At 50.8% G+C, this 20,291-nt stretch overlaps 7 protein-coding genes across 7 annotated transcripts; 5 read left to right on the top strand and 2 right to left on the bottom strand.

Annotated features, from left to right (window-relative positions):
- Window positions 1–330: 330 nt before the first annotated feature.
- On the bottom strand, window positions 331–2,121 carry A1O9_12813 (uncharacterized protein; the record flags this gene model as incomplete). Its single annotated transcript, XM_013398335.1, has 3 exons — window positions 331–1,513; window positions 1,563–1,957; window positions 2,011–2,121. 3 exons carry the CDS (start codon window positions 2,119–2,121, stop codon window positions 331–333), a joined length of 1,689 nt encoding a protein of 562 aa, XP_013253789.1.
- A 610-nt stretch (window positions 2,122–2,731) lies between these two features.
- Window positions 2,732–2,997, bottom strand: A1O9_12812 (uncharacterized protein; the record flags this gene model as incomplete). Its single annotated transcript, XM_013398334.1, has 2 exons — window positions 2,732–2,876; window positions 2,916–2,997. Coding segments are annotated over 2 exons (225 nt in total), but the record flags the coding sequence as incomplete, so codon positions are not given.
- Window positions 2,998–4,086: 1,089 nt separating this feature from the next.
- Window positions 4,087–6,360, top strand: A1O9_12811 (uncharacterized protein; the record flags this gene model as incomplete). The annotated part of the gene is made up of 7 exons (XM_013398333.1): window positions 4,087–4,165; window positions 4,214–4,814; window positions 4,889–5,186; window positions 5,322–5,382; window positions 5,838–5,983; window positions 6,109–6,225; window positions 6,295–6,360. 7 exons carry the CDS (start codon window positions 4,087–4,089, stop codon window positions 6,358–6,360), a joined length of 1,368 nt encoding a protein of 455 aa, XP_013253787.1.
- Window positions 6,361–11,642: 5,282 nt separating this feature from the next.
- A1O9_12810 (uncharacterized protein) lies at window positions 11,643–13,010 on the top strand (the record flags this gene model as incomplete). Its single annotated transcript, XM_013398332.1, has 1 exon — window positions 11,643–13,010. One exon carries the CDS (start codon window positions 11,643–11,645, stop codon window positions 13,008–13,010), a length of 1,368 nt encoding a protein of 455 aa, XP_013253786.1.
- Window positions 13,011–14,253: 1,243 nt separating this feature from the next.
- Window positions 14,254–15,008, top strand: A1O9_12809 (uncharacterized protein; the record flags this gene model as incomplete). The annotated part of the gene is made up of 2 exons (XM_013398331.1): window positions 14,254–14,600; window positions 14,714–15,008. 2 exons carry the CDS (start codon window positions 14,254–14,256, stop codon window positions 15,006–15,008), a joined length of 642 nt encoding a protein of 213 aa, XP_013253785.1.
- Window positions 15,009–17,090: 2,082 nt separating this feature from the next.
- On the top strand, window positions 17,091–17,767 carry A1O9_12808 (uncharacterized protein; the record flags this gene model as incomplete). Its single annotated transcript, XM_013398330.1, has 2 exons — window positions 17,091–17,163; window positions 17,295–17,767. 2 exons carry the CDS (start codon window positions 17,091–17,093, stop codon window positions 17,765–17,767), a joined length of 546 nt encoding a protein of 181 aa, XP_013253784.1.
- Window positions 17,768–18,986: 1,219 nt separating this feature from the next.
- On the top strand, window positions 18,987–19,814 carry A1O9_12807 (uncharacterized protein; the record flags this gene model as incomplete). Its single annotated transcript, XM_013398329.1, has 1 exon — window positions 18,987–19,814. The coding sequence occupies one exon, from the start codon at window positions 18,987–18,989 to the stop codon at window positions 19,812–19,814; it is 828 nt and encodes a 275-aa protein (XP_013253783.1).
- Window positions 19,815–20,291: the final 477 nt, after the last annotated feature.

Here is a 20,291-nt window from a genome sequence, read left to right as displayed (position 1 = left end):
GGGTGCCTGACTTACTAACTGAGAACACAAAAGCTCTGATATCGGGGTGCCAAGCCATTGTAATTACGCCAACGTTCTGGTATTGATAATACCCGTTAGACGCTGATCGACACGTGCCAACGCGCCTAGCGACGTTTGTATCGATACCCCTTATGGTTTGACTGGCACCTATAGATTTAGATATGACAATTCCCCGACTATAGTGCACAGCCGCTATAGAAGGTAGCGTCACTTTCATTTTCTCGGGCACAGGGGTCTTCCTGAGTAGAATCGCTGGCCGCGATTGCCAATTTGAGGCTAACCATCACATGCTGTTGCTGCCCACATATCTTAGACATACAATGCCTTCCCCCACCATCTGGTTCTGTTGTTGTCCGTTGGGTCCGTCTCGATAGTGACGCCCGTCACATTCAGTCCATTCATGCTCCCGTTAGTGCCATGGGCAGGGAAGAATGGTACGTTACCATTACCATTTGGATCACCTGAGGTGACGAAGTTTGCGATGTACGACTGAAGCATCAACGCGACGTTGTCAACCAACGGCGTCGTGTTCCTGCCATCTGTGCCGTCATAAAAAGTGTACAGCACGTCTGAACCGTGTAGTCCGGGCTCAACCTGGAACATGTAGCTGTAATACTTATCACTGTAAGCTTGTGCCAGGAAGTTCTTATTGGAGTGGAAGATGTACTCGGCAGAAACAAGGACGGCGCGGTCGAGGCCATTGGTATATGGGAGGCTTCCATCGTACTTGGCCGGGTACACGTTGGCATAGAGATCTGCCAATGTCTCGTCGGTAATGGTATGAAACAAAGTCTTCAGCCAGGCACCGAGATCGTCGTCAGTCTCGATGGTGGGAATGGTGAAATAGACGCCTTCTCTGGTATTGTGACCCGCTAGAACAGTCACATTCTTGTTGTATGCACCTATGGCGAATGCTCTCGCAGGCAGGTTTGGCGCGAAGATCCCGTCCACGACCGGGTTATAGGTATATTTTGACCAACCGGAGTCTGCCACTTGTGCTTCATTAGCAGCGATGATGGCCTCAGAAGACGCGGCTCGGGCTTCCTCAAAGGTGCCCACGTTCAAATAGGACAAGAAGGATTCCCAGACGCCTTCCTGAGTAGAGAAAGAAGGCACTGCATGATAACCCGGCGATTGGGCAATAGCACGCTTGATAGGAGCGGGATTCTGACCACCAAAGGCGGCCAACTGGTGAGCAACCGAGCCCCCTCCCGCAGACTCTCCTAGGATTGTGATTTGATTCTTGTCACCACCGAAAAGGTGAATGTTCTCAGCCACCCATTCAATGGCTCGTCGTTGATCGTAAAGCCCCGCGTTAGCAACACCTCCTGCAGCCTGGAACGTTGGTCCTGAAGAGAATCCGAAAGCACCTAGGCGATAGTTGATGGGAACGAAGATCAGTCGACGTCCATCAGACCGGGCAGCACGAAGAAGGCCGGCGCCCGTCCCAGAAGAATCTTTGTAGCCGAAGACATATCCTCCTCCATGGATCCTGTACGGGTCAGAGTGTGATGGAGTAAACATGCGCTTACTGGACTTACCATAGGACCACAGGAACACCGGCACTTTTGCCGCTCGTCACGTTGGCCGCATTCTCAAACACGTCCCGGTCCACCATGACGTCGAGAACAAGACAATCCTCAGATGCAACGGTGTTATTGGCAACCACACCGCCTCGGGCAGCAACAATGGCCTGTGAGGTGATCTCTGCTTGGGTGAAATTGAACAAGGATGCATTCCCAGCGAGGTACCATGAAAGCCATTGTGTCTGGACTAGATTCCATGCCGGGACGCCTTGGGGGCATATCACCGGTTTGGCCCCAGTCTGCACATCGGTATTGCGCCCTCTAGGAGGCACAGGGGCTGCAAACCGGAGATCGCCAACAGGTGCTTGAGCATATCTCACATTCTTGAACAGATAAGTCTCGTCGACGTCCTATTGGGTTCAGCATAACGGACGGGATCATTGGGTCAGGCACAACCGCGTACGTCATACTCTAGAGCCCGGTGTATCTCATAACCAAGATCTACCTCTGGCAGAGATTGCGCAAACAATCTGGTGAGAAGGCAGAGGCCGACTAGAAGCTTTGAGGATTGCATGGTTGAAATCGTGGCAAACGCCTGAAAAGCATCTTGACAAAGTCGTTATCCCAGTCCATAATATATGATACGACCATTGCCATGTGGGGAAAGTGTGGGATCCCCGCAAATAATTCGAGGCCACCCAGATCATGAAAGTAAGATGGCTGGCATGTTGTTTCCACCGGAGGTCTATACAATTGCTGTAGAAAGCAATGAGTATAGAAAAGTGCTGCTTGAATTCGTACTTGACCTGATTGGAGGGTTTCCTCCACCGGATCATAGAAGCGTACTTTCGCAAAAAGAGCCGCACTACCGCAAACGTGGTGTGCACTCCAATTTCGATGCTCAGGTGCTCTGAATTTGCAGGCTATCACTTGTGAAGTAAGCGAGCCTGGGAGCCAATGCTCCAAGTGCGGAGTAGGAGAAGTATGATGTACCTTGCTACTGCGGCATGGTATCGAGTCCAGTTGGCCGTCAAAATCATTTGAATATACTCCCGGGGTTAAACACCATTTGGTGCTTTAGCTTCATTTAGGGCAGCGCGAGCTTCGGCTATGTCTATCACAACCAGGTACTGGGTAGACATGGAGGCAATTCTTGACATTGCTTTGTCTTCAAAAGATCACTCTCAATCGCCATTATCGACCTCGAGGTCCAGCTAGACATTGTTGCTGGCACCATAGTCTTGCACTGTGAGCTGGTCTTTAAAGCGTGAATTTCTCGCGATTGACGGTCAATCGTCGAAGCCACAGTAACTGTAAAACCCTGCGCATCTCGTTAGCTACGCTGCCTCCCAAAAGGTGATGTGCTACTAACTGATTTGGTTCGTGGGAAATATGATACTGCCTTCTTTGTGCCCAGGCGATCATTGATGTAGACAATACTCATGGATTGAATTAGTGCAGCCAGCGCAAACTATTTCCCCGGCTTTTCGCTTTTGCCGTTCTGATATGTCCTGGCCTATAAGTCGCGATGCATGACTTATTTCTTTTCATCCGCTCGGTTGCGACCGCCATCTTTGCTTTTTTGGCGACGGATGCCGTGGATGTGGCGACCGCGATCTAGATCTCAACCTTAGGCCATAGCGATACCTGGTGCCTCTCTGCAAACCAGCACCACAGCTTTAACGGTGTTTCCATCCCCGATGCGACCACGAGTTCTATCTTTATACTTCAAACCTGCGTCCTTTCGACGTGGCTGATCACGGCTTCTGTCTCTGTCGTACCGGAGTGATCTGCTGCGGTGGCTGTGGTCGTATGGTTTGGGAAATCCTTACTCGCTCCTGTCCGTACTTTTTTTGTGAGACGATATGAGCTTTTTTTCTCGCTCACGGCCGGCCATTCTGAATGTTGATAACGGCTTCGAACCGAGAGTAACAACAAACTTGGGTATGACAGACATGTCTTGAATACAGAATATGGACCAGATACCGATCCCAACCAATCTGTGTACTTGAGCGCCAATATTCCCGTCCATGTGCTTGTGCTTCGCCTTTGAGCCGGCGAGTCAGCCACGCATCTTCGACGTTGTCCCAGGCTGAACCACGAGAAGGCATGAAGGGATTGAGACTGTCAGTCAAGTCTGAGAGATTATCTGTGCTTTAAGAGAGGGCAATATGGAAGGATCATGTTTTGGTTGAAGTCCCCCTTCCAAGGGTCTTACCGTCAGACAGATATCAGGTGTCAAGAGCTCCTTCCGAAAAACGAGGCACCAAGGCAGTCGCGACTGTAGGCATAATGACGTCATCTGTACGCGTCGCGTCCACCACTGACTCCCAATTTTCTCTTGCTTCAGGCAGCGTGCAACTACTTTAGGCATCGCCAACACCACCCATTCCCTCTTACAACCTGCTGCTGACGGTAAAATACATCGCAGACCCTGGCTTCTCGCTCATGGCTGTCACTGAGGCCGCACACCTTGACTTTATGTATCTCATTCTGCCGCCATCGCGTTGAACGCTCGTCTTTTAGTCGATCATTGAGCATGAAACGATCTGCACCTACCCCATCAGGCTCGGTGTCACCGCCTCTGGTCAGGAGGAAGATAGAGTCAACTACCACTAGTATGTCTTGATGCAATGTAGATCTGACATCGACTAAAACTCCTCTAGATAAAGCAGTAGCAAGTTTTTTCAAGCCCGCCTCACAGAAAGCTCCTGATAAGTTGATATGGAGGATAGTCAACAGCAGTCTGATCACTGGTCGGTATGATCCCTCAGAAGCCCCAAAACTACCGAGGACTGCTCCTGCGAAAGTGGCTGCTTTCGACCTGGACGACACTCTCATAATCGCTAATTCAGGGAGCAAATGGGCCCGTTCCGCAACAAGTTGGAAATGGTGGGATGCTTCTGTACCTGCGAGATTGAAACATCTCTACAAGGAGGGTTATCTCGTTGTCATCATCAGCAACCAAGGAAACATCAGTTTGAAAGATAACCCCAAAGCCTTGCAGAAAGACTCCCTAAGTTTAACCAACCTAAAGAATCAAGTCACTGCAGTCGTTCAACAGCTCGACTTCCCGATCCATTTCTACGCTGCAACTGGCCAAGACAGATACCGCAAGCCTAGAACGGGTATGTGGGACGAGCTTTTGGATAATTATGATCTACAAGTGGAAGGAATGGTTGACTTGGCAAACTCCTTTTACGTTGGCGATGCTGCGGGCAGAGAAAAGACCGATAAGAGGCAGAAGGACCATGCAAGCAGCGACAGGTACGCCATTCCGACCTATGGATCCCCTGATGGTCTCAAAGTTGAGAACACCCTCTGATACCTATATCTCGCAGAGATCTAGCAGCAAACATCGGCATACCGTTCCACACCCCAGAGGAGTTTTTCTTGAATGCACAAGTGGAGCCCTACGAGCATGTCTTCGAGCCTGCAGGCCACCTGGAATACCTACAATCCTCAAAGCTGGCCCTGGACGACACGACTGAGTCATTGGCTGCAGCCCCGTTCACAAAGACTAGCCCACAAGAACTTGTGATATTTTGTGGTTCTCCTGGTGCTGGGAAGAGCACCTTCTTCTGGGATGTGCTACAGCCGTTAGGATATGAGAGAGTCAATCAAGACATCCTCAAGACAGTATGTGACCCCTCTTCGAGAGCATTTTTACCACCCTTTCCCTTTAAATTGCCACGATGTCATCCTAGAGCAAATCCCCTCCACATATCATTTTCCACGAGGAAGGTTTCAAGCTGAGACATTCCTTCTCGATAGCGGGACAAGTGCATCCGAAAGGCAAGAGAATTGCTTGGTGCTGGCTCATCTGTGGCTGTTGGTATGTACTCCAAATATTTCTTTCCATCTGCGAGACAGTCCTCAACACGCTCAGTCCGGCCCGAAATTTTGTGTTTCTATACATGTCAGCAATGTTTCAGCTGTCATACTCATTTGCCAGCATGCTGTGCAACAAGCGAGTGCGTTTACATTGCCTGTCACTCTGCGTCTAGAGGAAGCAGCACAGGATTCTGCACCCCATGCTGCCATTCTTCATTTCCTCCTTTGATTCCACGGCTGGGATATCCTCTTCATAAGACACGCATGCACGTTATGCCATGCAACCCCCCTTTGCATTGACACCGAACACCTTGCCTCATGCATAGCATCCAGCTTCATGCCACGCTTGGCAAGAATTGCGGGTGTCCACAAATCCTGGCCTCAACTGCATGTCGTAGCCGTGCACACTCAGTCATGTTACACGGGAGCTGACCAAAGAATGCATACACGTGACAGATAACACCAACGCAGACATCGAAACCCGGGCACATTGGGTTAGGGTTGCCAAGGAGTTCAATGTACCCATCCGCTGTGTACGTTTCACCGCATCGACACGCCTGGCCGAGCACAATGACGCTGTGAGAGCTTTGAATCCAGACACAGTATGTACAACTGCCCCAACCTCCACACCCAACAATGCCTTCAGCCATATGGTATGATGGACCATCTTGTGCGCACCGCATCAAAGAAGTAGATATGCCTTTTCTGACGTATGTTGATTGAGCAGATGAATCCTGAAGCGCGCACAATGCTCCCAGGCATCGCATTCCGTAGCTTTGTGCAGCGATTCCAAGAGCCAGAGTTGAGGGAGGGCTTTGCAGATATTCACAAAGTCGATTTCGAGGTAATGTAGCACATAGGGACGTCAACTATTCGCATTGAGCCTATGCTAACATTCATGGATGGTTCATAGTTCAAAGGGACAGACGAACAAAAGAAGCTCTGGAGTCGATACTGGGTAAGCAAATTCTCGACATAGGGAAGAAATATCGACCACAAATAGTCACCGGCGTGCATGCCGAGTGCTATTTTGACATCCTGAACACAAACTTTCTATCTCAAGGTATTAAGATGCCCTGCCTCAATCAGCGGACCTAGATTTAATACAGATGAATTACCACGACTCCAAGTGATGATCTTCCTTGGTGTGGATGATGTTCAACAGCTTTCAAGTTGTCCGCACGTCCCTTGGGGCGCATTCCCGTGAAAATATTATCGGTCCGTGCTGCACTAAATCACTTTCCACGGGCTTAATTCATCATTGTAGAGACGATGATGATAGCGCTATCACAGCACAATTTCCAATATCATGGCTTATGGCTGTAGTGGGGGCTTGGGGTGGTCTCGTTTTACTCTTTTGAACAGCCTTGTTAATGTTCGGGCTGAAATAATTGATTTGCGTGGGTCTCTCACTGGCGACCCGTCTGTATCACGGCCTACCCTAATAGTAAAGATGTAATACATGCAAGAAGAAACCAAGGTGAGATAGCCGGGACAGTCGATGGAATAATATCGACCACCAGTCAGGCCACGTCCTGGTTCTGGTCGCGATACTGGGCCTTTGCGGCGCCAACGCGTGGCAAATGGCACTGGTATCTTGATCCTGGGTTGATCTGAGCGCCGAGCAGTTGCAATTCTTTTCTAACCTTGTAGGCTTCCGAATCCATTTCAGACGGTGTCTCTGGCCACTTCATTTTGCCCGACAGTATGGTTCAGGTGCAAGAACGTGCACCAACGAAGACTGACTGCAACCCAAGAGACTGGGTGGGCGGCGCGTGCGCGCGCTAGAACATGCAAGGGTGCAGTGCCGGCGACATGGTACAGGTTGTGGTAGGTGCTTCAGCTGAGCCGAAAATGATCCCATGTGTGGAAGCAAAGATGCTGGGTGGCGTTCTGAAGCTGGAGAGACCTAAGCACGCCCCTGCGATCCAAACTTGTGGGAGCCATGGCGAGATTTTGGCTTTTGGGCGACCACGTGAAAGCGAAAACCAGAGGCGCATTGGTTGTAGAGGTGTCTGAGCTGTTCGTATTGATACGCTTTGACTTGATTGTGACGACGTCGGGGGCGCGTCCCAGCTATTCATCAGAAGCGATATTGCATACAATGCACCGCCGAGCTGGCTTTACTACTTACTTCATCAGCTAGCTGAGCGGGCTCAATACTGATCCATATCCATATGGGAAGACTGCCAGGACGTGAGAGGATTCTGGTGGTGTGCACGTTCCTCTCTCTAATGACTCGGGATTTTCGAGCTCCCCACGGCCAAGGCAGACATGTCGATGCGATTGAAGGATTGGCATCGATTACGTTTACCGTTAGGAAACGTGCTCCTGAGATATGCGCGCACGAGCATCTCCCCAGGTCGGGAAAAATGGCAGATTGGCACGATAACGAGCCACGACTAGTCCACTGTCCCAACAGACGGTCGGCTCTGGTGGTCACGTTCTCGAAGGACCTTTGGTGTACTGTACCGTGTGCCGAGTACATTAGTTTTGTTCCGATTATCATCATCTCATTTTAAGGATCAGCGGCGACACCGGGCGGGCACATGCGGTTGATGACAGAGGCTGCTACAGTGGGTTGTGTCCAGGTTTTCCTAGATGCCCGAGTATGCACCTGTCACTTCTTGAAAGTCATGACGATATGGTGGGTATATGATTTATGAGCCCGAGGAAAATGTGTCCGAGAAAGATCGACAAGCACCAGGCATTCGTGTGTACACCCAGGCGTACCAGGGACCAGGGTGCGTCCCAACAAGTGGCGCAAACCAAGAATGACGAGCACGATTGACGATAAACGGCGGCCATTCTCTTACCGAGGACGGAGTAGTCAATAGAGCTCGCGAACATGAGGACTCAAGCTGCCCCGGCGCATGGCTACTAGGCGCTCCGTGGGGAGCATCTGCTCGTAGTTTCTCAGGGAAGGAGAGTTCAGTGAAGGGCATGCATGGCTTGCCCAAGAATTGTGGCCGATTGGAAGCGGTCGAAGCCACGGACAAATAATCCAGGATTGTCAATGAACGGGTGGCTGATGGGTCAAAACTCTAGTATGCACATCTGAACGCTCCGAAGGTCTACGAGTCGACGAGCCGAGGGATTGTCCAGCCACCCCAATTTGTGCTCTTGTGACGTTGAAGCAGGCCCTCCCATGGCATCGGCCGCGGTCGGTTTGACAGGTGAAAGCATCCGTATTCTCTACGGCAGAGGTCCTTGGAAGCGAATATTTGCTTCAACCTTGCGTCATTCATTTCTGGCATATAGCTAGTACATGTAGGAGGAAGTTTTGATGCGGAGTGGCTGAGTAGATTGCCCGAGTTATCCCATTGCTCCTTGTAGAGATGGAAGAAAAGAAGAAAATGGTCTGCACTGCCGTTAGCGCTTCCATTGACTAGAGAAAACAAGTGCTCGTAGGTTGTGTTGGTGGGTGAGAAACGCACGTTTTTTCCCGGCTAGGACTGTTCGAGGGCGAGCGTTGGAAGAGAACGAGAACCAGCGCCTGGGCTAAACTGTTATAGGCAAGGAGGCTGGCGGGGATGATGGAGGATAGACGGCTCAGGCAGGTCGGAAGCTGATAGTGACCGGGGGCCAGGGTATATCTGATACCGTTCCTGCATGCTGGCTTTGAGACTAGGACGGAGTATTGGCATCGGTGCAGGGCCAACGGATTGATTGAAGGGTTGAAGGGACAAAGGCCATGAAAAGCCGGGAGGAAGCAGTGAAAACGGCACGGAAGGCTGCACAAGCGCCATGCCATGCCACCAGAGAAGCCGACCTTGTGAAGCTTCTTCACACGAGTGAGAGGTGGACGATCGATTCTCTCTGGCAGCTGCAGTGACACAAGGTCCCCTTCCAACTAGTACCAAGTATATGCATTGCAGTTCCGCCACTAAGAGGGTTGTTCATCGAACGGGAAGCGCCGAGCAAGATGCAGTCAACCGCCCGTTAACCTGTTATAATTTACAACAAGAATAACAGCGAGGGTGTCCGGAATGGTACATGGAGGGTGTGCGTCCAGAGTCCAGAGTCGAGAGATTCACAGGGACAAGGCAGAATCGATTCTTACCTTGGCTTGCATCATCCAAATGGAAACCAACCGTCAGGCCTCGCATTATGATTGGAATAATAATCAACCACCATCTGAGAATGACAGACGGGTGGAAGCTGGAGCTGGAGCTGTCACAAAAGCCAGCCATTTCGCAGACTTGAAGAGACAGCGGATGCCTTTTCTTGACTCTTCTGACCCGTTATTGTTATTGTTATTGTTGTTGTTGTTATTACAATGCCTATTATTACCGCCTCCTCGAGCGATTGAGAAACTGCCGGACCCCAGTTCCAGGCAGCACTGCAGTCACTCACCTTATTCGCATCTGTCTAAGTCGACGAACCACCAGACTTTGTGGGCTTGGTGCGGTTCGAATTACTCGTTCCAGTACGGCTTCCCGGTACCGACTAGTTGTAACTTGCTCCCGAGCTGGGAGGTGGGAGAGGTGGGAGGGACAGAAACGGTAAGAGATAGCGTGTGTGTCTACAGTACGGAGTACACGTACAGAGCATGTGTATCTCTGCGTCCTGGGTACGGAGTCCCTATGTAGACTGTACATACGAGGACTGAACTCCGTCCTGATGCCCTCACCCAGACCCGAACCAAGACCCGCCTGCCCACCAAGCCCAAGCAACAAGCCAAAACAAGCCCCCTCGCGCCCTTCGTTGGTGGCGCTTGGAGGAAAAAGTCTTCTTACTGTACGGGTAGACTTTTCTCTCCAGACCCATGTCGCCGGACTCGGGCTCCAAAGCGGGCGGGAGTCTTGACTTCCTCACCCTTGGAAGTTGCAGGGGTCCAGAGAACCGCTGCTCCGGGCACCCAGGCACCCAAAGTCGCCCCCAAGACGCGCCCCCGATCCAGACACGAACCTCGCTTGCCCAGTAGCGATGGGGAAACTCTGATCCTACAGTACTCCGTACCTCGTACCCGGTCCCCACCTGAAAAAGCCGCCGACTCACAACTCAAGAGAAGAGTTGGGCCGTCCACTACGGAGTACGCATTACTACGAGGAGAGTCTAGAGTAGTGATGACGAAAGACTCCCGGGACTCAACCTGCGCAAGTGCTTGCCCCCTCAACTGTTCGGCAGAGGCTAGAAAGTGCCTGCGAATGATAGGGATGGGTCTCATCGAAAACTCCCTCTCCCTCTCCCACTGGCACGGTACGGAGTACTCGTATGGACAGCCTACCCCAGTACTCTGTACTCCGCACCCCTACGCTTTGACCCGCCCACCCTGGCCCTTACCAGCTCTTAACCGACAAACCCAGGCTACTGGCCACTGGCCAGAGCACCACCAAACACCGCCGACCCAGAGAACTCCCAGACCACGCACATTCCCCACCACCCAAGCACCCAAGCACCCAAGCACCGTCCAAGCACACACACTCACACAACTCTCTTTTCTCTCCCCAACCAGTCATCCTGCTTCTCTTCGCTCTTTGCCCCCCCACGTCCATCTTTGTTTTTTGACTTGTCAACAACATTCTATACATGCCCGACTGACTGAATTCCTGATTGCATCGCACCGCACCGTACCTGTCTTGCCCTCCAGACCTCTCTCTTCCTGTGACTTGTCCACATGGCGCTGAACTGATGGCCTTGTTTCCAGAACACCAACGACACACGGACGTCGTCTAGTCCTAGTCCAATCCTATCTGACTGGTCTGTTCCCTTCTTCTGGGATCAACTGTTGGTCTGCGGTAAACACCCGCTTGGACCTTCGCGCAAGACACGAGACATCACACATCACACATCACACATCAGACCTCAGACCTCAGCCATCAGACAACAGACAACAGACAACAGACAACAGATACACACTCGCCCTTCGCCACGCATCCTCCTACCTTCCATCCATCTACCTCGCCTGAGTAGATGACCTCGACCCTTCACATCATCAATCCAGCCGTTATGCATCCAACTGTCCTACTTTGATCCGCCTTCCCGAACCAGTCCTGTCTTCTATTCTCGACTTATCCTTCTTGGGTCCCCCCAGACATTCGTTCACCTTTAGTCATAATACTATTCACTATTGTCAAATCAGTCTCGATGGATTATTCAACTGGACATCAACCAGATCCTCCCACCCAGACCTCTTCCTCGACCACGCCTTCTGTTAATTTGTCCTCCCCCACAAACTCGGTCTTCTCTCGAGGCCATTCCTCAAAAGGTTCCAGCTCATCCACAGCCTCCTCGCCCATCGCTCGAGAGTCTATGGATATGTATGGCGCAGCGAAAAGGCTTGAGGATGTGACAGAAGAGCCCCAAGAGAGAGACGAGTTTTCAGGCTACACCTTGGTCAACAACAGCCCCTACGATCTCGTTGATTACAACAAGGCTTTTGCCGATAGTCACGACCACCCCTCCCCCTCAGGTTCACCTGTACTCGTGCAACCCGAGTGGACCTTACGCGATGCCAGTGACTGGTCCACGCCATCCCTTGAGCAACGTCATTTCAAACGGCCGAGATCCATGGATCAGACTCCCCAGACAGGCTCGCATCGTCTGAGTAGTCGACTAGGCTCGATATCCCGACGCTGGAGAAACAGGTCTGCTGCTGGCCCCCAGCTGTCCTTGATCACCCACCTCAACTCTCCTGCTTCTCGCTCCGGCTCACTTAATGGTTCCCAAATCCTCAGCCCAGCGCTAAGTGCGATCTCCAAGCACGAGAGTGTAATTGCATGCTCTCCTTCGCAAGCCACCGCTAGCCAGAGTTCCTTGGAAGTGGAGTCTCAGCCTATTGATATCGAGTGGAAGCCTTCCAACCAAGACGAGCCCAGCCAGGCCACCACGCCCCTCCTTCCACCCGTCCTCTCTGAGCTACTCTCAAAAGAACCTCCGGTGCATTCACCCCTTCAATCTCCGTCCATTGCTCCGACTTCCACTGTGATGAGTGCACGTACATCCCTAGACACTCCCTCGCTACCATGTCTTCCCTCCCCACCACTCTCCACCAAGCCATCCATGATCTCTTTGCATAACAGATCTCGGACCAGTACAGTCACAGGAGATATACCACTGTTGCAACTACTGGATGATACCCACGACCCATGGGCTGTGAAACTCGGACATGCCAACTTCTCCATCTACCCTGAGCCGTACGTCCCCGAGACCATAACTCTCGACTCCTACGCCGAGTTCAGGAACAATTGGGATCAAGCACGAACAAACTATGCCAAACAAATTGCGAGGACTGCTGAACATTATGGCCCAACCTCCAAGGTCTATAGACTCACCGAGGAGAAATGGACCACTATCGACAATCAGTGGAAGAGACAACATGCCATCATGAGGAAAGCTCTGGCCCCTGTCCTAACTCGTCTGAGCGATGGCGACTCCGAAATGCAAGATTCGACAGCGTCGAGTGCAATGCTTGAGAAGCCCCTCACAAAAGTGATTTTGCCCGTCATTGATGATAAGAGTGGTAAATTTCCCGAGCTTGGAGACATGGAAATCATTGGGCCCATGTCGGTAGCTCGACCGCGAGCCGCCACAAACCCCAATAAGCCGGTTGAGACACGAGGTTCACCTGCTTCGCCCCAAAAACGAAATCTCCTCAAATTCCTCTCTGAAATCTTTCGCACCTAAAGTGTACAGCCACCAACTGCGACTCCTGTAAAAAGATTCCTCGACATTGTACAAATTTCTTTCGGGTTTACGGTTCCCTTGACATGAACACTGTACTTTTTTGTCACCAGTGTCTCAGTGTCTCAGTGGAATAGATCATAAGGGCAACCTTCTGGGTTTTTGCAAAAGTGTTCTTTCACAGAACCTCGCCTCACCATGGCTCACTATTCCAATCACCTCTGGTCATGGTGTTATTTGGTAGTTGAGCTACGACGACTACACTCTTGACGAACTTGATGATGCACGACGCAGCATGACTTGCGCCTTCAGCACAATGAAGCACTTTCACTCCCTCAGCGAGCGGCTTTACGGGATTTTTCCGGAGCAAGATAACCTACTATGTTTTGTTTTGTCATGGCGGCTTTATTCATCGAGCATACCCGACTCAGAAGAATCGGAAGATGTATTTAGCGCAGTCGGTTGATAGAGATGTAGCTTGACATACATGGGTGCTAGTTTCAAGAAAATATTATCAGGCACACACAGGCTGGGTAAAACAAGCAGAAATCATAAACAAATCAAAAATACATGTTCAATCAGACCTGCTATCCTCTAAGCAGTCCTCTATCCAAATTCAGCCGCGGAATGACTCCTAGCCACAAGTCTCCCTCCCACACTCAGAGCAAGCTTTAGGTGTGGCTCAGTGGTTCCACAAGAGCCACTTAGCACTCGCAGACGGCGCGTCAGGCTGAAAAGATCGTCACTTTGATTTAGAGGACAAGACACAGAAAGCCTTGCGCGAATGCCGATCACTTCTCCACAGCTCATGCAAGGTAGCTCAAGAGGTAGGCGCTACATGCTACTAAATACCAAGGACTTGGTACGAGGTAGGCTTTCTCACTTGGCTGTTAGATTATACAACAATTATAGTAGTTGAAACGTCGCATGGATACTACGGAAGCCGGTGCGTGCAGAATTTCGGTACCTTAGTAATCATTACTATATATCTCTGTGGAGTAGGATTTACGTGTAATTACATGACCACACCTGCCTCTGCCTCTGCCCGGCGCTCCCTCCAGGCTGACGCCGGCGGGACTTTCTTCCGATTCCGAGTCTCTGGTTGCCAGTGATGTGGAATATCAGTCTATCTCACTTCTCTGGGAAACTACTGCTTTTCTATCTTAGCCTAATCTGGCGTTGGATCAAGAGTTGAGAATGTGCACTCAAACCTAACATAAGGTCTCACGGAAGCTGCTCGTTAACAATGAGGCTCTCCACTTGGAAGGCCTTCACAACACTGAACATATTCGCTTCCCTTCCACTCGCAACTAGCAAGATAACCCACAATGCGCAACCATTATCTCAACAGCAACCGCCAGCTGACCTCCGCGATGGCGAATCTCTCCCAAGTACCTCGTTACTGGTGACCGCAGTGCTCAACTCGCCCTCTCCGCCACACCACGCCATCATTGAATGCTGGGCATTTTCGACTCCATTCAAAACATATCCTACGGTCGGCAAAGCCCTGACTCTAGGCGATACCAGAAATGCCACTTACGTGGTGCTGCCTCCACAGAGTGCGGAAGGCTGGCATCGCCCTCCAGCCAATATGTGAGTCCCTCATCTGCAAATGCGTACGTTTCCTTCAGAAGCTTAGTGATATCCATGCTGCACGGGACCAATACATTGACGTTCAGGTTGGATTGACCCTGTCTCTTCTGCAGGTATTTCATACTCCTCTCAGGCGCCGCCCATGTTCATGCACCTTCCCCATCCACGGGCATCGGGGAAAATATGCAGCACGCGCACGAACACTTGTATATCAAGCCTGGCCAGAATCAGCTGATCATCGCCGTCGATGGGGATCGGAGTGCTCCTGGCCATCTGACCTACTACCCAGGCGATACGGAAACGGTGGCCCTCCAGGTTCCTTTCCGTGGTGGCATTGTTCCAGATCATAGCGTCGTCAAGGCTGGTGCATGTGAGGGGCCAACCGACGAGGTCATTGAACCATGGTAGAGGTAACTGGACGTATTCCAGCGGCATCCTAACTCAGGACCGAGGACACATACTCGAGCCGACTGATGTGTAGGCTCTTGATATGTTTCACGCCTGTGTAAAGCATGTCTGAGATTCGTAAGTTTTGGTTATAGTTTCGTCCAGGACGTTTCCATATTCAACCCTGAACAAACTGGTAATCACTTGGGTTGTTCAATACGGTGGCAAGCCAGTTGAGATGCGCCACATTCACCGCGTTGCACTCTGTGTCCTCTGAATTTAGAGTCCAGACTCTCTCACACTCCTACTAGTAAATAGCAAATTCTGAGCGGCACAGCGCATGAAACACCTAGTCGTCGTTTTGCCAACTGACGTTGTCGCCCGGAAGACAAGGTCTGATTACAGAAACTATAATGAGTGCTATAGAAGGCTTGCCAGGGAGCAGTTCGATGTATGCATCCCTCTCCGGCTTAGAGTGGCCAGGAGGGGACGTGTTTTAATGGACGTTCTCTCACACTGCGATCGAGATGGTATAGCCTCTCGACCCGGATGAACCAAATACGCTAGCAGGCGCTTCAGTGATATATCCTCCATGGGTACGGAAAACTGTTGTCAAAAACGGAACAAGATAACTCCCCAAAAAGTCGTGGGTTGAGTCTTCGTTCTATCCAACCATGACGCCAACCCTTTGGTTCTGGAGACTTTCTTGCCGGAAATCAATAAACACATTCGAAAGTACTCTTGGAAGCATGTATATACGAAGACACAAGGCTCGTAATCTGATGTGGCATCAAAACAACGCACTCTCTGTGAGGCCTTTGCGTGTAAAAGGATTGCGACCACCCAGAGATTCTTTGCTTCGGCAGTAGAGAATCCGACTGTCTTTCATGCTTTCATGGCGAAGACTCGGAGTGACTATGATGCGTCCAGCTGGCAGCGAGAAGCACATATACCACCTTCACAATTCCTTTACCACAGAGGGAAGGCATTAAAGTCACGGTCCAAAAAAGTTGACCAACAGCTCGGTGGGATATGGGTCCATCTCAGCAGCTACTTTGCTCACGGCAAGTGATATAGGTCTAAGCCCCAGACATGTTGGTTCTGGTACGGTAGTTAGTATGCTGCATGATACTAGAGTCAGTTGTACCGGTGATATTCTAATTGGTTCCCATCTCAGACAGCATATTGCGATTTCAAGTCGGTGATGGCTCACCGCTGAGGTCTCCACCATATTCTCGAGACATCAAGCTTGAGCAAGAACAAAATCTGCCTCCCACTGCTTCGAGGGTCTTATCTCAATGACGATGTGGCTGGTCTTCAAGACCCACTTTCAAGCACCCTTGAAGGTCAAGAATTTCACGATTATTTAGCATCCTTAGCTTCTATGTCAGTGCAGTTCAAGGAGTCCTAAAGCCAGGCCTCTGCTGACCTGTAAATCAAGCAATGTGCCTGCCTGGGCCTCAACCTCGAATGATGCGACGTCAGTCTCGGGGTGACCCATAATCTGGGCCTCACATGTGTATCCAAAATATCCGTTCTCCACTGCTGTCGTCGCCAGTCTTAGACCAAAGCCCCTTGCGATATCATCATGCCCAAGCCGGAACATCATGGACCATAAGGCCGAACGGTCCCTTGGGCTGGTTGGCGATTCAGCCCATGACCAACGCACCTGAGGGATGACTTTCATCAACAAGTTGCAACACCACGGTCCCACAAACAGGTCATCACGTCAGGCAACAGCTCTTGGTTTCCAATTGTCAGCCTCCACGGACTCGGTAATGAACATTCCCAAGAAGAAACCCCAACCAACCAATCGGAACTGGTCCCGTCGGACCAGGAACTCCGGTGACCGATCCTTGAGTGAATATGCTTCGACGCATCTCCTAGGATGAATTCACTTAAATGATACAGGGTGGCATGACAAGAAAAAGGTTCAGATTCTTATAACTTGCATCAGGTCTTAGATAGCAAGACCATAGCTCTGTAGACTGCGAGCATTCATCGTCGCAGCGAAGCAGATTCCATCCTAGTCAGCTCGCCTGTTAATTTCCATGGTCAACTCCCGATCTGAACTTGTTATTTAAAACAACTCCCCAAGCCAACATGGCTACAAACGCTCCCCTGTCCTCTATCATGTTGCAAATCGCAGGCGTTGGCGGAGCAGCCTGGCTATCAGGTAAGTCGCCCAGAATCTTGCATGCTCTCTCCTCGGTGTGGAGCAACTACAGTCCACTCGATGAAGATCTGATGCCGAGTTCTCTCACAATAATTCAACCCAAACATCTACTAACTCTACCTCCCTCCCAGGGAACATCGGAGGTTTGTCATTACTAGCAGTCCCAGCACTCGACCAATCACGGAGGGAGGACTACGTCCCCGCCAGGACCCTCGCCGTGCAATGGAAGCGTTTATACGACAAGGGCGCAGCTCAAAACCCCCCGATCGCGATAGGCATAGCAGCCATCCTCTCCTATCTTGCGTGGAGCGCAGACTCAACCGTCCGCCTGGGCCTTGCGAGCCAACGACAGCTCTACATCGCTTCAGTCGCGCTCACCATGGGCATCGTGCCTTGGACGTTGATCATCATGGCCAACACAAATGGGGCGTTGTATAAGAAGGCCAGGAAGGTTCTTTCGCTACAGAAAGGATCCTCGGAGTGGTCAGCGACAGATGATGAGGAAGTCTCTGACTTGTTGTCGACCTGGAATCTCCTCAATGGGCTGCGGAGTCTTTTGCCGCTGCTGGGTTTTGCCGCAGGTGCAATTGCTGCGCTGGCTTGATCGTCTTCGACGTTTCGGCTTGAGTGAGCGCATTTGGATAGTACTGTTTACCAAGCTGAACGTTAACAACATTCAGAAGCGTCAACGGGAAAGGTGGTTGTGAATATGGTGTCTAATTACATAAGTAGGACCTCTGCGTCGAACATATGTAGGACTGAGATTTATAGGGGGCCATTGGTTGAGTTTCTGCCTACGGTAGATCCGCTTCGACTTTCACATGGTCCGAGGCAAAATATCACCACTCGATTCCTCGTCAGAATCTTCCGAGAAGGACTGCATGAAAGCGCGTGCACAACAGAGGACTATAATTACTCAAATTTTCTAGAGGCTGGCTGCTCAGATCTTCGCAGGTTTTGAGATACCAAAATTGCCAGCTTCCTATGCTGCAGAAACATGTGGTACAGGTTAAAAAGTGGTGTATCGAAAGGCTTCAATACTGTAAGCTTTTTCGCTGACGGCGCCCACGAAACTCGCTTGCTTTCAACTGCCATGCCAGCGAATGCTCCAGGTCACCATCTTCATAAGCACTTGTTCAAACCGCTGGTGGAAATTGCTTGATTGGCTATCTTAGGCCGAGGTAGAGGAGAGCGTTCTCAAGCCTCTGGCTCTAGAGGGTTTTTTTAGTCGGACTATTCAACTTCAGTCGCATTGCAATTGGTCACCCAAGGCATGGCCATGATCGTTGGATGCCGGGGACATATCATTGACAAAATCTTAAGGCCTTCGATAAGTCGATGACAACTATTTTGAATTGGTTACGGGACCACCATCAATGGAAGTACTATTGTGGGACTTACGTATACAGGCGTCTAGGCTCTGCTCACTACTGACTTCTAGCTATCAGCACTGATTCACCTGTGCCATTCCAATGATAAACGGAGAATGGCAACTTGGAGGCCGGATAGGTTCGAGTGCAGAGTAGTATTTCAGCCTCGCGGTATCTCCCAATCGGAACATGATCCGTCAAGATTTCGGCATGGTTCATTCCGAAAACCAATTTCGTCCGCACACGGCGCCCTGCAGCTACAAGTGTGGATTCAGTGGGACTAACTCCTGGAGCGGATGTAGGCGACTCCAGAATAAGATCGCTACAGAGATCTCGGCAGGGTGGTGAACTTGACCTGATATTTTCGACAGCCGTTTGCGGACCTCCGATTTGTGTTGTCCTTTGTAAACAACAAATCATCTGAGCAATAGTTTGTCGATACGCGACGGAGGTATGGCATCCATGATAGAGAGTTTGCCAACATTGGCTCTCCTGGGAGCCACGGGCAAGACTGGCCGTGAGGTGTTGAAACTTTTACTGAAGCGAGACTTCCAATGGCTACGGATCTACGTCCGATCCAAACAAAAACTCCTCAATCTATTCCCACAGCTCATTTCAGATGCCCGGATCCAGATATGCGAAGGACAGGTGACCGATCAGAAGACCATGCAGGAGTGTCTCTCGGGAGCGCAGGTCATCATCTATACCATTGGAGGATACTCTTATTTCCCGGACAACAGCTTGCAGAACTCAGCTGAGTCGATGGTTGCAGCATTACGGGAGCTTCAAGCAAGAAATACTGGCGGTTCGTGGGAGAGACCGCGAGTGATCTTCCTCTCATCATCGACATTGAATACGCGCTTTGCAGCTGCTCGACCCAGATTGATAGACTGGCTGATCAAGACGGCGTTCCAGAACGGGTACAACGATCTCAAACGTGCTGTCAAGGCCGTACAGGCCGATCCCTCCTTGCTGTCCGTCCTCTTCGTCCAGCCTGCTGTACTGGTCGAAGAGGACAGCACAGGCAGCTATGTCAGCGTGGACGACGTCAAACTCGCGTGCTCGTACGAAGACCTCGGAGCGGGCTTCGTGGAGCTGGCCCTGAACAGAGGCTATGATGAACTGCATGAGATCGGTTGTTCGAGCAGCAAAGGCAATAGAGTACCCAGGTACCTTCCGATCATGCTCAGAAAGATCGCTGCTGGCTTCTTTGCCTTTTATGTCCCGGGCGCTTTGCAGGTCACGAATGCTTTGGAGACCATGCAGCGTTGGATTTGGTGATATGGTGGCACAGGTGCATGCTGTAGCTGATCTATTCGAGAGTGCCAAATGGTGGTATAATCATGACTGAAGGTTTTCTGCATTAGTGTGAACGATGGGTAGTCTCGTCTGAGCCGTATATGTTTCTCTCCTCGAAGATTTCCTTCATAACTTGAATGGCCGCCGTTCCACGGGCTTCTCAAGGGTCAATGTGATGGATCTGCATAGCAGCTCTGCGGGAGATTAACCGCTATCTGAGAATGTATCATAATCGGCTGGACTACCCATACTGCTCCTCGCAATAATACTAAGATACACTATGAAAGGCCTCTGTTGTTGAATCGAGACTTGTCCGCTACTGCTGACATCATCCAATCCCGGAATATCCGTTCCTTCAAGTGGCGTTCAAATAACTAAAGGTGGACCGGCATCATCCATCAGGATGGCGAATAAATCTGCCCCACGGTCCCACGAAAGGCAGAAACGAAGCACTCGGAA

The sequence above is a fragment of the Exophiala aquamarina genome (genome assembly GCF_000709125.1).
Source record: "Exophiala aquamarina CBS 119918 chromosome Unknown aczIA-supercont1.27, whole genome shotgun sequence".
NCBI classification, from domain to species: Eukaryota; Fungi; Ascomycota; class Eurotiomycetes; order Chaetothyriales; family Herpotrichiellaceae; genus Exophiala; species Exophiala aquamarina.
The sequence above is the reverse complement of the archived record's forward strand: the minus strand, read 5'-3'. Positions and strand labels throughout refer to the sequence as shown.